The sequence below is a fragment of the Balearica regulorum genome, chromosome 2, assembly GCF_011004875.1.
Source record: "Balearica regulorum gibbericeps isolate bBalReg1 chromosome 2, bBalReg1.pri, whole genome shotgun sequence".
Taxonomy (NCBI): Eukaryota; Metazoa; Chordata; class Aves; order Gruiformes; family Gruidae; genus Balearica; species Balearica regulorum.
The window spans coordinates 168049330-168065981 of NC_046185.1; the positions used below are offsets into that span (position 1 = coordinate 168049330).

Below are 16652 nucleotides of genomic sequence, written 5' to 3' on the forward strand. Positions count from 1 at the left end.
TCCAATTTCAAGACAAGGGTGTCATGCGGGACAGCGTCCAATGCTTTCCACAAGTCCAGGTAGATGTCACTCTTCCCTTATCCACCAGCGCTGTAACCCCGTCGTAGAAGACCACCAAAATTTGTCAGGCACGATTTGCCCTTAGTGAAGCCATGTTGGCTGTCACCAATCACCTCCTCATTTTCCATGTGCCGGATCATAGTTTCCAGGAGGACCTGCTCCTTGATCTTGACGGGCACAGAGGGGAGACTGACCGGCCTGTAGTTCCCTGGGTCTTCCTTTTTTCTCTTTTTTAAAAATGAGGGGTTTGGTTTCCCTTTTCCAGTCAGCGGGAACTTCACTGGACTGCCACGACTTCTCAAATATGATGCATCGTGGCTTAGCCACTTCATCCACCAGTTCCCTCAGGACCTGTGGATGCATCTCATCAGGCCCCATGGACTTGTGCGCCTTCAGGCTCCTTAGATGATCTTAAACCTGATCTTCTCCTACAGTGGGCAGTTCTTCATTGTCCTAGTCCCTGCCTTTGCCTTCTGCGACTTAGGCGGTGCAGCTGGAGCACTTGTCGGTGAAGACTGAGGTAAGAAAAGTCATTTAGCACCTTAGTCTTCTCCATATCCTGGGTATCAAGGTCTTCTGTTTCCTTCCGGAAGGGGCCCACAATTTCCCCGGTCTTCCTTTTATCGCTGACGTACCTATAGAAGCTTTTCTTGCTGCCCCTGATGTCCTTGGCCAGATTTAATTCTGTCAGGGCTTTAGCTTTCCTAACCTGACCTCTGGTGGCTCAGACAGTTTCTCTCTATTCCTCCCAGGCTACCTGCCCTTCTTCCACCCTCCGTAGGCTTCCTTTTTGGGTTTGAGTTTGCCCAGGAGCTCCTTGTTCATCCATGCAGGCCTCCTGACTTCCTCTTTGTTGGGATGCATCGCTCCTGAGGAGCGAGGAGGAGATCCTTGAATACTAACCAGATTTCTTGGGCCCCTCTTCCCTCCAGGACCTTGTCCCATGGTACCTACTAAGCAGGTCCCGGGAGAGGCCCAAGTCTGTTCTCCTGATGTCCAGGGTAGTGAGCTTGCTGTGCACCCTCCTCGCTGCCCTGCGGATCTTGAACTCCACCATTTCATGGTCACTGCAGCCAAAGCTGCCCTTGAGCTTCACATCGCCTCCTCGTTGGTGAGAACAAGGTCCAGCATGGCACCTCTCCTCATTGGCTCCTCTGTCACTTGGAGAAGGAAGTTATCATCCACACATTCCAGGAACTTCCCGGACTGCTTGTGCCTTGCTGTGCTGTCCCTCCCACAGACAGCAGGGTGGTTGAAGTCCCCCATGAGAACCAGGGCTTGTGACCGTGAGGCTGCTCCTATCTGTCTGTAGAGGGCCTCATCCACTCGATCTTCCTGGTCTGGTGGCCTGTAGCAGACCCCCACTATAGTGTCCCCTGTCCCTGCCCTCCCTTCAGCCCTGGCCCATAAGCTCTCGGTGGCTCCTCACCCACCCCCACGCAGAGCTCCATGCATTCCCACGGGTCATTGACATAGAGGTGACACCCCCTCCTCGTCTGCCCTGCCTGTCCTTGCTAAAGAGCCTGTAGCCTTCCATTCCAACACTCCAGTCCTAGGAGCCACCCCGTCACGTCTCCGTGATGCCGATGAGATCACAGCCCTGCAGGCATGTGCATGTCTCCAACTCCTCTTGTTTGTTCCCCATGCTACGGGTGTTTGCACAGAGGCATTTCAGTTGGGCCCAGATGAAGCTGACTGACTGGCTGGAATTCCTTTGTGCTGCACTTCAGGTGCTCTCCTGCTGACCTGCGATCCTTCTCCCGGCTCTGGGCATCTCTTGCTGGCACTGGCATCAGACTGGTAGGAGTGGGATGGACTGAGGTTCCCCTCCCCTGGCAACTTTAGTTTAAAGCCCTCTTCACCAGCTTGGTAAGCCTATGACCAAGATGCTCTTGCCCTTCTCTGACAGATGGACCCCATCTGCCCCCAGCAGACCAGGTTTCTCAAAGCGAGTCCCATGGTCTAGGTAGCCAAAGCCCTTGCTGTGGCACCAGTCCTGTGACCATTTGTTGACTCGCCAGAGTTGACTGGCCCTTTCATACCCCTTCCTTTTGACCAGGAGGATTGAGAAAAACACTACCTTGCTCCAGAGTCCCTTGGTGCTGCTCCCAGGGCTCTGTCATCCTTCCTGATGCTCCTCAGACTGCTCCTGGCTGTGTGGGGGTGGCCGCTGTGGCTTTGGCAATGCCCCGGCTGCATCTCCTACAGGAGGGAGTGTGATGTAATCAATCTGCCAGGCCTCCCCATATTTATATTTATTTCAGCCATTGTCCTCCATACCAGACAGGCTTTACCCGCTCAGTTTGATGATTGCAGCGCATGTTTCACATTCATGGATAGTCTGTGAAATGGCATCCATGGTCAAGTCCACTCCTTGATCACGAGCCCATCTCTATGTTGCATCCCTTCCTTGACGGCCTGAGGTGCCATGGGCCCAGCGAGCTATAAATAATTCATCTGTACGTTGCCGGTCCAGATCCACTTCAATCTCAGCAGCCTGATCCACTGCCGGTTGTTTTGATGCTCCTCAGTGGCCCAACTCTTTGGTATGTAGGCATCTACGTGACGTACTTTCACACCCAGCTTCTCTAGCCAGCAGCAATATCTTGCCACCATGGAGCAGCTCAGATGGGTTTGCCTCTGCGCTGCCACTTGCTCTGCTTCCATTGTGGTAACCACCCCCAGAGGGCATTTGACACCATCCATGAATCAGTAGAGAGGTAGAGCATCAGCCACTTTTCTCTTTCAGCAATGTTTAAAGCCAGCTGGATGGCTTTCACTTCCACAAACTGGCTCGATTCCCCTTCTCCTTCAGCAGTTCCGCGACTCGTCGTGTAGGACTCCGCACAGCAGCCTTCCACCTCCGATGCTTTCCCACAATGCGACAGTGAACAGGGCGTATTGCTTCTCGTTTTCTGCAGTTTATTATACAGTGGGGCTTCTTCAGCGCGTGTCACCTCCTCTTCTGGTGACATCCCGAAATCTTTGCCTTCTGGCCAGTCCGTGATCACTTCCAGAATTCCTGGGTGGCTGGGGTTTCCTATTCGAGCCTGCTGTGGGATCAGTGCCACCCACTTACTCCATGTGGTATCAGCTGCACGATGTGTAGAGGGGACCCTCCCTTTGACCATCCAGCCCAGCACTGGCAGTCGGGGTGCCAGGAGGAGCTGTGCTTCAGGACCAACCACCTCCAAGACTCTAAGACTACCAAACATGGTGACTGTGTTTCCACTCCAGGACAGTCAACTCCAGGGGTACTGGGTGCCGCTCCAAGTGAAAGCAAACTGTGCCCTGCACTCTGCCGCCAAAGGGATCGAGAAAAATACATTCCTGGTATCAACCATGGTGTACCGCTTGGCTGCCTTTGACTCCAGTTCATATTGAAGTTCCACCATGTCCAGCACGGCAGCACTCATTGGCGGTGTAACTTCATTCAGGCCACGATAATCTACTGTCAGCCTCCACTCTCCATTGGACTTCTGCACTGGCCATAGGGGACTGTTAAAGGGTGAGTGGGCTCTGCTGATCACTCCTTGGCTTTCCACTTGACAAATCACTTATGGATGGGAATCAGGGTGTCTCAGTTGGTGCGATATTTCTGACAGTACACTTTCGTGGTAGTGATCAGCACCTGTTCTTTTTTGACCCTGAGCAATCCCACAATGAAAGGGTCTTCCCCCATCTCCAGAGACTGGGCAAAGTAGACAGATGTTCAGTTTCCCCCATCAAGGCAGCTATGCCAAAAACCCACCGGTACCCTCTTGGGGCCTTGAAATACCCTCCTCGGAGGTAGTCTGTGCCCAGGATGCACAGAGCCTCTGGGCCAGTCACAACGGGATGCTTTTCCCAGTCATTCCCAGTTAGACTCACTTTGTCCTCCCGTATAGTCAGCTGTTGGGATGCCCCTGTCACTCCAGAAATACAGATGGGTTCTGCCCCTTCATGGCTCGATGGCATTCGGGGACACTGTGCACCGGTGTCCACTAGAGCCTTGTCCTGGGGGTCTGACGTGCCAGGCCATCGGATCCACACGGTCCAGGAAACCCGGTTGTGCCTCTCCTCCACCTGGCTGGAGGCAGGGCCCCTCTAGTCCTGCTCATCATATTTGCTACTCACTTCTTGTAAAAATGACTTAGAGGTGCCTTCAAGAGGATCATACGTACAAGTAGGTCTTCCACTCGGTCAGGGGAACTGCCCACTGGAAACAGGAGTGGCATTTTTCTTGGAAGAATCCCCTTTCATGACTGGTTTTCCTTGGAAGTCATGTACTCGTGCGTCAAGGTTTGAGGGATAGAGATAGGGTGGTTAATGTCTCATTTAAGAGTTCTTCCTCTCCCTCTCAGGAGGAGGAGAAACCCACCTGCTAATTTCTACCTCTGGGGGAAGCAGGGAATTCTTCCTCTTCCTCCTGTTCTCATGATGGCCCTGCTTCAGATTAGTCTGCCTCCTCCTGCAGAGGAGGGCTTCTTCCTCCTGCTCCTTCTTAAGAGAAGTTTCTCAATGCCTTACTAAACGAGATGACTTCTGCTTCCAGTATTTCTTCTTGTCTATAAGGGCAACTGATACCGGCATGTGTTTGTCCCCTGCTTCAGCTGCACAGCCTGTTGCAGGGGTTGGAGTAACCGCGGTGCCTTTGGTTTGGCGGTCAGATCCAGAGACCTTCTCTTCCCCTTGAGGGTTCTGAATGGTGTTGAACAGGCCTCGGTAGGCATGGGCCAGGCCCCAGCACCTTGCAGTGATTTGTGTCTCTCTGGAATTGCCAGGGTGACAGCATCCTTTTTCCAAGTATTTTACCATTTTTTCAGGATTCTGCACTTGTTCAGGGGTGAAGTTCCAGAGCACGGGAGGTGCCCACTGCCCTAGGTCCTTGCCCGTGCTGTCCCACACACCCTGCCACTCACAACTACCCAGCCTCGGGGCAGATCTCTGGGGGATATTCTTACATAGTTGTCGAACCCTGAACAAGACCTGGAACACATTCAGGAGACATAGCAATAGGACCATGCTGGTCTGAACATCCCAAGGGCATTAAAAACTCCCAAGAGCTGTTGTAACTAGCCTGGTGGGAAAGGGAAGGTGAAGGAGCTGGGAAAAGTATGCCCCCTGCCTTCCCCATAGATTGTGTCTCTAACGAGAAAAGGTGAAGAGTGTAATTATTAATAATTTCCAAGGGATCACTGCAAGATATGGACATGACAGCAATGCCGAGTATAAATACCAGCTTAACCTCATGAGCAGCTATGTTTTCATGTCATTAGTCGATATTACAGAGTACAGCAAAAGGAGAATTCTCTCCCAGGTACAGAAAGTAAGGATTTACATACTACAGCCATGAGAAGGAACAAAACACCATTGTGAACAGTGGCTATTTAAATACTATAATAAAGGTCTATAATAAGTTTGTTTTAATACACTCTTGTGAGATCTGTCATTAGCTCAACCCTTTGGGCCACACACTGGGCACCAAAAAGGACTGTCGTGGTTCAGCCCCAGCCAGAAGCTGAGCACCACATGGCCACTGACTCACCCCTACGCTGGGATGGGGAGGAGAATCAGAATAAAACCTAAAACTTGTGGGTTGGGATAAAGACAGTTTACTAGGATAGCAAAGGAAGATAAAATAGCAATAATAATATAATAAAATACATGAAACACGATGCACAATGCAATTGCTCACCACCCGTTGACCAATGTCCAACCCATCCCTGAGCAGTGATCACACCCCCAGCCAGCTCCCCCCCAGTTTATATACTGAGCATGATGCCCTATAGTATGGAGTATCCATTTGGCCAGTCTGGGTCACCTGTCCTGGCTGTGTCCCCTCCTGTCCTCTAGTGCATCTCCAGCCTCCTCACTGGCGGGGCAGTGGGAGAAGCTGAAAAGTCCTTGACCTGGTAAACACTGCTGAGCAACAACCAAAACAGCAGTCTGTTATCATCCCAAATCCAAACCACAGCACTATACCCGCTACCATGAGGAAAATTAACTCTATCCCAGCTGAAACCAGGACATCTCCCCACAGTCCCTGGCACCCCGCAGCCCCTCAGCAGCAGTTTCAGGGGGCTCCGGGCTGCGGAGGTGGCCCCAGGCTGGGAGTGCTGTGTGTTTGCTGCTGAGCCAGCATGATCCCCTCATCCCGAAACCACTTCTTGCAGTGGCCACACTGGAAGGGCTTGTCCTCTGCCCTCCTCTCTACCTGAGACAGACACCCACCCGACCACCAACCAGCCTCTGGCACCGCCAGTGGTCTCTGGTGCATCCTCTAGTGCCTCTTCAGGTTATGCTTCTGGCTGCAGGTCTTGCCACATTCGCTGCACTTGCAGGGCTTCTCACCAGTGTGGATGCGCTGGTGGACAGTGAGGGTCTTCTCGTCCCTGAAGGCCTTGGGGCAGTGGGTGCAGGTAACAGGTGCTCAGTGATGTGGACACGCTGGTGGGCTGTGAAGGTCTTCTTGTCCCTGAAGGCCTTGGGGCACTGCTGGCAGGCGAAGGGGCGCATTCCTGTGTGGATGTGCTGGTGAGCAGTGAGGGTACTGCTGTCCCTGAAGGCCTTGGGGCAGTGCGTGCAGGCAAAGGGGTGCACCCCGGTGTGGATGTCCTGGTGGGCTGTAAGGGTCTTCTTGTACCTGAAGGTCTTGGGGCAGTGGGCGCAGGTGAAGGGTTGCTCACTTGTGTGGACACACTGGTGGACGGTGAGGGTCTTCTGGTCTCTGAAGGACTTGGGGGAGTGGGTGAACATGAAGGGTTGCTCCCCAGTGTGGATGTGCTCGTGTGTGACCAGGTGGCGTTTCTGGCTGAAGTGGGGGCTGCAGTGGCTGCAGACAAAGGGTTTCTCACCAGTGTGCAGGTATCAGTGTCTCAGCAGGTGACGCTTGTGGCCAAAGCACTTGCCACAGTCGGTGCAGACGAAGGGCCGCTCACCCGTGTGGCTCCGCACATGGCCGGCCAACGCTGACTGGTGCTTGAAGCTCTTGTTGCACTCAGGACATGTTGGGGGGGTCTTCTCCAGCGGGCAGGGAGTCGGCAAGGGGTGGAGGCGAGGGAACCCTGAGGAACGCCCCCGGCTCCTGCTTGGCCGGCTGTGGGTCGAGCGCCCCCGACGCCTCCTACCCCGCTTGGGCATCCCTGGGAGCAGGGTGGTGGGTGCTGGCAGCCCCTCGGGGACCCCCCCAGCCTCCCTCTGCGTCCCAGGGTCACCGGCTGCTGGGGAGAAAAGGCTGGGGTCACTGCTGGGGACTGGATGGGCACGTGGGACCCCTCCCCATGGCCAGCGGCACGGGCACCCCGCCAACACCCACCCTTCCTGCTGCACAGAGCATCTGGGGCCCAGGGGACGCTGCTGCTGGAACCCCCCAGAACCCTCACAGCCCCCGGGTACCAACCTGAGACAGGGGTCCAGTGGCTCCGCCGTGTCCTGGGGGGGTCTGGCACACACGGCAGCTCTGCTCGCTCCATCTGGCAGATGATCTCTGGCTTGATCACAGGCCAGCCTGTCCGGGGCAGAGAGAGAGGCACCCTCTCCCGCACTGCCGGGACAGCATCGCCGGACCCCGCCACCCGCAGCCCCAGCATCTCCCCCCAACTCTGCTCCTCTCTCCTGTCCCTGCCCGTCTACAGCTTCGGCCCCCCCGTCCCTGCACCTACAGCCTCCTCTCGCCTTGTCCTTGTCACCTCGTCCGCTTGCCTGCTGACAGCGCCTGGGAATGGTTCATCGCTGCGCCAGGGAGGCTTTGGTCAGCCAGGAACTCTGGTCAGCCCTGAAGGGGTCAGGCAGCGGGACTAGATGGTTGTGGTAGGTCCCTTCCAAAGGAAATAGTCCAGTTCTGTTCTGTTCTGTTCTATTCTATTCTATTCTATCCCGTTCCATTCTCCTAGTCTCTCTACCAGGACCGCTCTCCGCAGGAGGCTGCCTGGCAGGGTAAAACCTGCGATCACAACCCCTACGTCAGCGCTCGGGCACCAACGGCGACAGCTGGATTTTCCCTTTCCAGGCTCCAGCTCCGTTACAGAGGTGAACTGCAGCTCGACCCCAGCCCGGTGGCGCCGGAGAGAGTCCTCACCCAGCGAGGCGACCGCCTGGTAGTTCTCCAGCATCACCTCCCGGTAGAGCCGCCGCTGCCAGTCCGCCAGCTCTGCCCACTCCTCACGGGAGAAGTAGATGGCCACGTCCTCAAAGGTCACCGACATCTGCAGCAAGAAGCACGCCCGGCTCAGCACGCCCTGCCGCGCATTCGCCGAGCCCCTCCGCTGAAATCCTGCCAGTGCCGGACAGCGCCGGGACAGCTCAGACCCCCACCTTGCCGCAGCGGCCTGGAGTCCGGCGTGCCGCTGGCCCTCGGCGCGCAGACGGAGGCAGGTACAGCTACTTGTGCGGGAAGACGGCGGTGGGATGCGCCGGGGTCCGCAGGAGAGGCCTGTCCCGTGAGCAGCCGCGTCGGCCGGCGCAGCAAGGACAGAGGGGCCCTGCCAAGCACAACACCTGGATTCAGAAGAAATCGCGGGCAGAAGCGCACTTACCTGCCAACAGCCGCCTTCCCTTCCAGCCAGAGCCTTCAAAACTCCTGCTAAAAGCACCGACCCCAAGAGCGCGGCCCACGCAGCCGGCCGGCAAAAGGCGAGAACTCGCCAGGAAAAGGGGCCCTGGGGAAGCTCGCGACTCCCCAAACGGGCCTGCGGTGCCCAAGGAGAGCAGGAGCAAGATGTGCCGGGCTGTCCCGGGGGGTCTGACCACCCGTCCCATCCCGTCCCGGGCCGAGTCGACCCCTGCCCAGCGCCCGTGTCGGCAGGGCCGGAGCCAGGGGGTCCGGGCGGGTGGGACGCGGAGCAGCGTGTCCGCCTGGGCACGGGGGCCCCGTGGCGAGACAGGGAAAGGCCGGGCAGGGGCGAGCACCGGGGGGGCGCCGGGCACCGGGGGGGGCCGGCAGGGCCGGGGGCGGCCGGCCGGCAGAGGGGAGTGCAGGGGAGAGGCCGTCGGGGCCGGGGTGCCCTCTCGGGGCGGGGGTCAGCGCCCATCCCCGTGCTGCGGGCCCGCCGCCCCCCGCCCCTACCTGCACCAGGGCCGCTTTTGTCCCTGCCCGCCTCAGCCCGGGAGGGCTGCCCGCCGCCGGTGCAGCACGGGAGCTGTAGTCCTGCTGCCCGCATCGGCTCGGCTGGGCTCAGCTCGGCTCGGGGGGAGGGTGCTCCCCACGTCCCCACTCGCGGGGATGTGGGTGTCCCCTGTGGTGGTTCACCCCAGCCGGCAGCTGAGCACCACGCGGCCGCTCACTCACCCCTCCCCCCCCCGCGGGATGGGGAGCAGAACTGAGGAAAAAGGTAAAACTGGTGGGTTGGGGTAAGGACAGTTTACTGGGACAGCAAAGGGAGAGGGGAAGGGCCGCAACAGGACTGAGAACAGAACAGACAAAGCGGGTGATGCACAATGCAGTTTGCTCACCGCCCAGAACCCGATGCCCAGCCTGTCCTCCCCTGCCAGCTCCCCCCTTATAGAGTGAGCATGACGTCATATGGGATGGAATATCCCTTTGGCCAATTTGGATCACCTGTCCTGGCTGTGTCCCCTCCCAGCTCCTGGGGACAATTAACTCTATCCCAGCCGAAACCAGGACAGGAACTAATAAAGTATTTGTCTGTACACTGGTTTTTGGGGGCTGAGCTGGAGCCCCATGCGCTGTTGGTGAAGCAATATCGCAGATCGCCCAGGCAGAGGGCAGCTCCAGCCTTCGGGGAGTCCCTGGGGCATTGCTGGCAGCTCCCTCACTTCCTCTACGTGTAGGGACGGTGCGGGGCTGTCACCCACCATCGCAGCCAGGCCGGGAGGACGGTGGGGGGCGAGGGGGCCGTGTGTGGGGCAGCTGGACCACGAGGCCCCGCAGCCTCTGTGGGAGCCTGGGCCCAGCCTCTGCACTCCGTCCCGTCACTCTGAGGAGCCCCCAGCCACTCTGCAGCCACACAGGGCCGTGCAGGGGGACGCTCTGGCCCTTTGTCACCATCATCCTGGGTGCCTCCTGGGCATGCCCCAGGATTGTAACCCACACACCCCAGGGATGTCATTGTCACCCTCTACCAGGGACCCTCCCATGTCAAAGCAGGGGGACGGGAGTGCTGCCTGCGCCGTCCCCGGGGAGCCCCAGGGCCGGGGTGGTTCCACCAGGGACCCAGGCTGCTGGGCCCCGCGGAGCCATGCTGGGTGCTCCCACACAGGGACAAGCACAGCGGGCGCAGGGGGCTGAGCCCTGGGGATACCCTGACCCCAGGGCCTGACGCTGTCCCATGCCAGCCCACCCCCACTGCAGCAGTTACCACATGGTGACTGTGGCCAGGAAGGTTGGGACCTCCACAAGCAGGAGGATGAGTGGCCAAGGGGACCAGGGAAGGGCAGGCGATGGAGGGGCCCTGACCGCCATGAGCAGGGCTGCAGGCAGGGCTACAGGCAGGAGGGCGGTATCACTCTGTTCTGCCAATGCGCCCTCAGCACTGCCAGGGAGTCCTATGGGGCCCAGATCCTGCAGAATGGGGCTGTGAGTGGCAGCTCTGGATTCCCATCAGGCAGCTCCGCATTCCTCCCACCATGGTTGGGATGGCTCTCCTCCCTGGGATGAGCGAGTGGCAGCCAGGGCCCCATCAGACTCAGGCTCCTGGTTTGCATTAGTTGCGAGGTCTCATCCCCAGGGTGCCTGACACCGCTGGGCTGGGGCGAGGACTGAGCTCTTCTCCCCAGAGCAAAGGGCCCCACACCGTCACAGGTGATGGGAAGAAGCGGGTGACGGCGCAGATGTGGGGTAGCTGCCCATGGCGTGCCAAGCAGGAGCTGCACACCTGGCTGCACCCACAAGAGAGGCCTAAATTATAAGTTACCCTCCCACATACCCAAGCTCCCTTGGCTGGGTGGAGGTGGCACGGTGCCAGCCCCCACAAGCCTGCCCCAGGGCACAACAGGAGACCACGTCAGCCCAGTCTTTTATCTGAGAATCTTCCTGGCTCATCCGATGACCCCAACTGCTGCCCAGCCACAATGGCCTCTACCCAGGCCACCGAATGCCCCTACCCAGGCCAACAAATGCCCCCACGCCACCTCCACGCTGGTAGTGCTTAAATAACCCTGAGTTCAACCACTCCACCCCCCACTCCGCCGTACCCAACACAGCTGCTCCTCAGCCGAATCCCCCTTCCACGGGGCAGCAGCACAACCCGGCTCGGCCCTGGCCACCGAACTTCCTCTGCTGCCTCTTGGGTCTGTTCCTTTACCCCCCTGCGCATTTCCATGCCTGTGCAGCACATCAGCCTGCCTCCATCCTCCTCGAGACCCAGGTGGTGCAGAGCCCCACGGCGGTGCAGAGAGCCCCACGGCATTATGGAGAGCCTCTCGGTGGTGACACAAGCCCCACGGCAGTGCAACGAGCCCTGTGGCAGTGCAACACCAGCTGCCTGGTGTGCCCCATCGTCGCAGGCTGGTGCACCTCTGCGGAGCAGCCTGGAGAAACGCTGCACCTTCCCTTCTCCAGCCCTCGTGCTACGGATTATCCTGGGTCAAAGCCTTGCAGGGGCTGGTCTTCGGCTCCCGGTCGCGGTTCGATAAGCTGGTGGCAGGAGAGCTGGCAATGGCGTGGACTTTCTGGTGGTGGTTCAGAGACTGCCGGTGCCGGAAACTCTTGCTGCAGCCATTGCACTGGAAGGGCCGCTGTTGGGTGTGCCGGCGCTGGTGCTCCTCCAGCGACGCTTTCTGGGGGAAGCTCTCCGCGCACTCGATGCAGCGGTAGAGCCGCTCCCCGGCAGCGCTGGCCCGCGCGGGCCGGCCTGCCCACCCGCCCCGCAGCTGCACCCCGTGGATGCGCTGGTGCTTCTGGAGGTGGTGCTTCTGGATGAAACCCTTGCCGCAGGCAGGGCAGCAGTAGGGACGCTCCCCGGTGTGGATGCGGTAGTGCTTGTTGAGGTTGGACTTCTCGTTGAAGCTCTTCCCACAGGCAGGGCACTGGAAGGGACGCTCGCCCGTGTGCAGGCGCTGGTGCCGCAGCAGCGCGGCGTGGTGGGCCAGGCTTTTCCCACAGGCCGTGCAGATGAAGGAGCCATTGCTCTTCCTCGCCTGGCTCTGCTGCCGTGCCAGGAGGTTGCGCTTCAGCCGGACGCTCTTCCATCCCAGTGGGAGCGCGCGGGGCTCTTCCCCCACGGCGCAGGGACGATGCTCCTCCGAGCTGGGCTGCGACGAGGCCACCTTTGTGGTGGTCTCTTCTCCCAGCGGCATTCCCTGGGTCAGGGCAAACGGCTGGGCAGTCCCCACACCAAGCACGTGCTCTGTTGGGAAAGGCAAGCCTGGGGCAGGGTGAGCTTCCACCGGCACCACCATGGGCTTGACTTCAGGCTGGGCAGCCCCATGTTTGTAGAACTCCCCTAAGCCCTCTCCTGTTGCCTTCTGTCCGTCCAAGCCAGCGTGGCTCTCCCAGGGCACCGGCTGCTCCCGGCTCAGGGGAACCGCCTCTTCCAGTCTCACCAAGGGTGCCCGTGGCAGAGCCAGGATTTCAGATGCTTCCTCCTGGGGCTGCTGCTCTTCTGTCTTGATCACGATCTTCTCACCTGCTGAGAGACAGCAAGTCATTCCCAGCAAGGAAAGCTCTCCCACGCCCGCAGTCCCAGTGCAGGAGCAGGAGCCGAGCTTCCCCTGCAGCACATTGGTGAGATGAACCAGAAATTGCGCTGTTCGAAAGGGGGAAGGGAGGTTCCACCGAGAGCAAAGCGAGAGGAGGACACATGAGGTGGAGGGCCTGTTGGCACCTCTGGGGGGTATCTGGGTGTCTGGTTGGACCTCAGGGACATTTGATGGACTGACAACGCAACACTCGTAAAGAAACCAAAACAGAGGAAGCGTGAAGGGAAAGCGGAGGCTGCAGAGTCCTCTGTCCTGGAAGGAACTTTGTCAGGAATGGCAGAATTTAGGGGGGGTGAACCTGGGGAAAAGGATCAAAGCAAATCATCCAGGAGCAGCAGGGAGTGTCTGGCTGCAGGCAAACAACCATAGAGCCACCCTCGCGCTAAGCCTTGCCCCAGGCCTCCATAATTTCTGCTCTTTTTTGGCAAGTGGGCTCTTCTGGGCTTACAGATTTGGTCTTAGAAGTTTTAAGGAGCCCCCAGTCACATGGCTTGAATTCCCAACAGCTTCCAACCCCATGCAAGACTGGAAACGCTCCCTGCAGGGATGTGATCAGCTCTGCTGGCCCTCTCTCTAGCAGGAGCGGCAGGGGCACTGCTGCAGCAGGCTCCGACCCCCCTCACTCTGTGGGCGTGCAGCAGCGGTGTGCAGCAGCAGCAGAGCAGCACACCTGGCATAGACCGTGCCCAGCCCAGGCTGTTCGTTAGCGTTCGTTCTCATTGCTGCCAAGCAGCCACTGTGACTCACCGTCACCGAAGTGCCCCGGCATCGCTCCCTTCTCCGGCAGCCCGTGGGTCCTCGTACCCAAATCCTCCCCATCCTCGGCCAGCGGCAGCAGAACAGGTTTGGAGCTGGTGTCCCCGGGCCCTGGGAAGGAGGAAGCAGCGGTACAAACTGGGGACCAGCACTAGCTCCCCTCGCTAAAGGGCTACTCTCGCACAGTGGGAGCTGTGGGGTGCCCGGAGGGGTCCTGGGTTCCCAGAGCAGCGACTCAGGCTCGCCAGGACCATCAGAGAAAGCAGGCTGGTGTCAGCCAAACCAGGCAAATGATTTCAGAAGATTTCATTTCTTTTTTTCAAGAAAAAGTGACTCTCAGGCACTCAGCCTTTAAAATTTCAGCCAAAAATGATTAGTGCTAAAATTTAGGACTGCCTGCAGCAAATCCCTACAGGGTGGTATATGTACAGCCTGTGTCCTGGCAAAAACCGGTACAGGAACGCAGGTTGCAGGACACAGCATGGGCACGTCACCTGAAATCCCCACCATGTCCTGTCCTGACTGTGCGGGGAGGGCTGTCCTCTGCCCCCGCACATACTGTGCTGAGTCCCAGGACTCCAGCGGACGCCTGCTCCTCCCGCAATGCTCCTGCTCGCGGGGGCAAAGCCTCGCAGGGCAAGTCAGGGCTGACAGAGGGCCACATCCTGGCAGAGTGTGAGTGCCCCCTGACAGCGCTGCTGTGTTGGCAAGATGAGATGTTCTTCGGATGCACAGGGTGAGCATGAAGCACAGTTGTCACCCATACCGAAGAAGCACCAGACCTTAAATGCATAACGGCGTCACCTCTCACTACCTGTCCTCCCCAGACCAAACGCCCAGACAGCACAGCAGCCTACAGCCGTCATACGCTGGACCCAGCCCAGGGGACGATAAGGTGTCTGACACGTGCATAGAGACTGATCCTCACCAAGAGATGCCACAGCCTCGTAATTCCCCTTCATGGCGTCCTGTAGAGCTCCTTCTGCCGGCTGTCTGAGCTCCCCTGCTCTGGCAAACTGGCCCCGGCATCCTCACACACCGCTGGCACCTGAAACCGCAGGAGGCACTGCCTTGGCACTTCCCCGCCTCGTCCGTCTTGTCTTCCCCAGTCCCCACCGCTCCCCCAGGAAAGCAGACTGCGGGGTAACGCAGTGCAGGTCCACAGCTGCTACGGAAAGGCGCCGTGTCACAGCCTGAACCCAGGAAACAATTTCAGGATGGCTCAGCAAGGCTCAGTTGTTTCCCACACCCACAACTGTGACAGCTTTGAAGGCATCTCTGGCTTTAAGAAGGGAAAAAAGGAAGACCTGGGGAACTACAGGCCGGTCAGTCTCCCCTCTGTGCCCGTCAAGATCAAGGAGCAGGTCCTCCTGGAAACTATGATCCGGCACATGGAAAATGAGGAGGTGATTGGTGACAGCCAACATGGCTTCACTAAGGGCAAATCGTGCCTGACAAATTTTGGTGGTCTTCTATGATGGGGTTACAGTGTTGGTGGATAAGGGAAGAGTGACAGACGTCATCTACCTGGACTTGTGCAAAGCATTGGACAGACACTGTCCCACATGACACCCTTGTCTTGAAATTGGAGAGACATGGATTCGATGGATGGAGGACTTGGTGGATAAGGAATCGGCTGGACAGTCACACTCAGAGAGTTGTGGTCAAGGGCTTGATGTCCAAGTGGAGACCAGTGAGGAGTGGCGTTCCTCAGGGGTTGGTATTGGGACCAGCACTGTTTAACATCTTTGCCAGTGACATGGACAGCAGGATCAAGTGCACCCTCAGCACCGACACCAAGCTGTGTGGTGTGTTGACACGCTGGAGGGAAGGGATGCCGTCCAGAGGGACCTGGAAAGGCTGGAGAGGTGGGACCGTGTGAACCGCATGGAGTTCAACAAGGCCAAGGGCAAGGTCCTGCACGTGGGTCAGGACAATCCCAAGCACAACTCCAGGCTGGGTGGAGAATGGATGGAGAGCAGCCCTGAGGAGAAGGACTTGGGGGTGTTGGGGGGACGAGAAGCTCCACATGAGCCGGCAACGTGCGCTGGCAGCCGAGAAAGCCAGCCGTGTCCTGGGCTGCGTGTCCAGCAGCGTGAGCAGCAGGTCGAGGGAGGGGATTCTGCCCCTCTGCTCCGCTCTGGGGAGACCCCCCTGCAGTGCTGCGTCCAGCTCGGGGGGGGCCCAGGACAAGCAGGACACAGAGCTGTTGGGGCGAGTCCAGAGGAGGCCACGGAGATGCTGCGAGGGCTGGAGCACCTCTGCTCTGGAGACCTCAGGCTGAGAGAGTTGGGCTGGTTCAGCCTGGAGAAGAGAAGGCTGCGGGGAGACCTTGGAGCCCCTTCCAGTCCCTGCAGGGGCTCCAGGAAAGCTGGAGAGGGGCTGGTGCCAAGGGCAGGGAGTGACAGGCCAAGGGGAATGGCCTGAAGCTGCAGGAGGGGAGATGGAGATGGGATGGGAGGCAGCAATCCTTCCCTGGGAGGGTGCTGAGGCCCTGGCAGAGGTTGCCCCGAGAAGCTGGGGCTGCCCCTGGCTCCCTGGCAGTGGTCAAGGCCAGGCTGGATGGGGCTTTGGGCAACCTGGGCTAGTGGAGGGTGTCCCTGCCCATGGCAGGGGGTGTAAGGCTCTGATAACAAGTGAATGTCACAAACATCCATTTTGACTCAAGCAGGGATAAACCGATAACAAGGGAATGTGACAGACATCCGTCTCGACCAAGGACAGAACCTGCAGAGGCAGGATACCATCTTGTGAGCCCCTTCCCCTATTCCTGAGACATGTAGAAAAAAGACCATCTGTGTCCTGTGCGTGCGTGCCTGTGAAAGGCCATCACTCAGTCAACCCCGAAGGGGGGGGGACAGCGATCCCCAGGACCCCCACAACCTACCAACTCATTTCTGGACAATTCCTGAGCACATACTGTGCCTGCTCAGTGATAACAGACCCCCTGCTCAGTGATAACAGGGGAGCATTTTGGGTTATAAAAAGGGGAAACACAAGTTTTCGGTGTGCACCCACCACCTGAGGACTACCACTACAAGCAGAGAACATTGCTGGATCCAAGGGTGGTGATATCTTTTCTCTCTCTCTCTTTCTTTCTCTCTCTCTTTCTTTTCCTCTCTATCACTCTTTTTGTCTCTAACTTCATTTTTGGCACATTAATATCGTCACAAGTTTGGCCAAGCCATTACCTTTTG

General features: G+C 58.4%; 1 protein-coding gene across 1 annotated transcript; it reads right to left on the minus strand.

Annotated features, from left to right (window-relative positions):
* Nucleotides 1-6294: 6294 nt before the first annotated feature.
* Nucleotides 6295-14458, minus strand: LOC142600838 (uncharacterized). Its single transcript, XM_075747202.1, is given in 11 exon segments — nucleotides 6295-6471; nucleotides 6474-7262; nucleotides 7442-7549; nucleotides 8120-8246; nucleotides 8356-8388; nucleotides 8390-8571; nucleotides 9856-9997; nucleotides 10794-10878; nucleotides 11570-12629; nucleotides 13447-13566; nucleotides 14384-14458. Coding segments are annotated over 11 exon segments (2829 nt in total). The 5' UTR covers nucleotides 14418-14458; the 3' UTR covers nucleotides 6295-6322.
* Between the last annotated feature and the right edge of the window lie 2194 nt (nucleotides 14459-16652).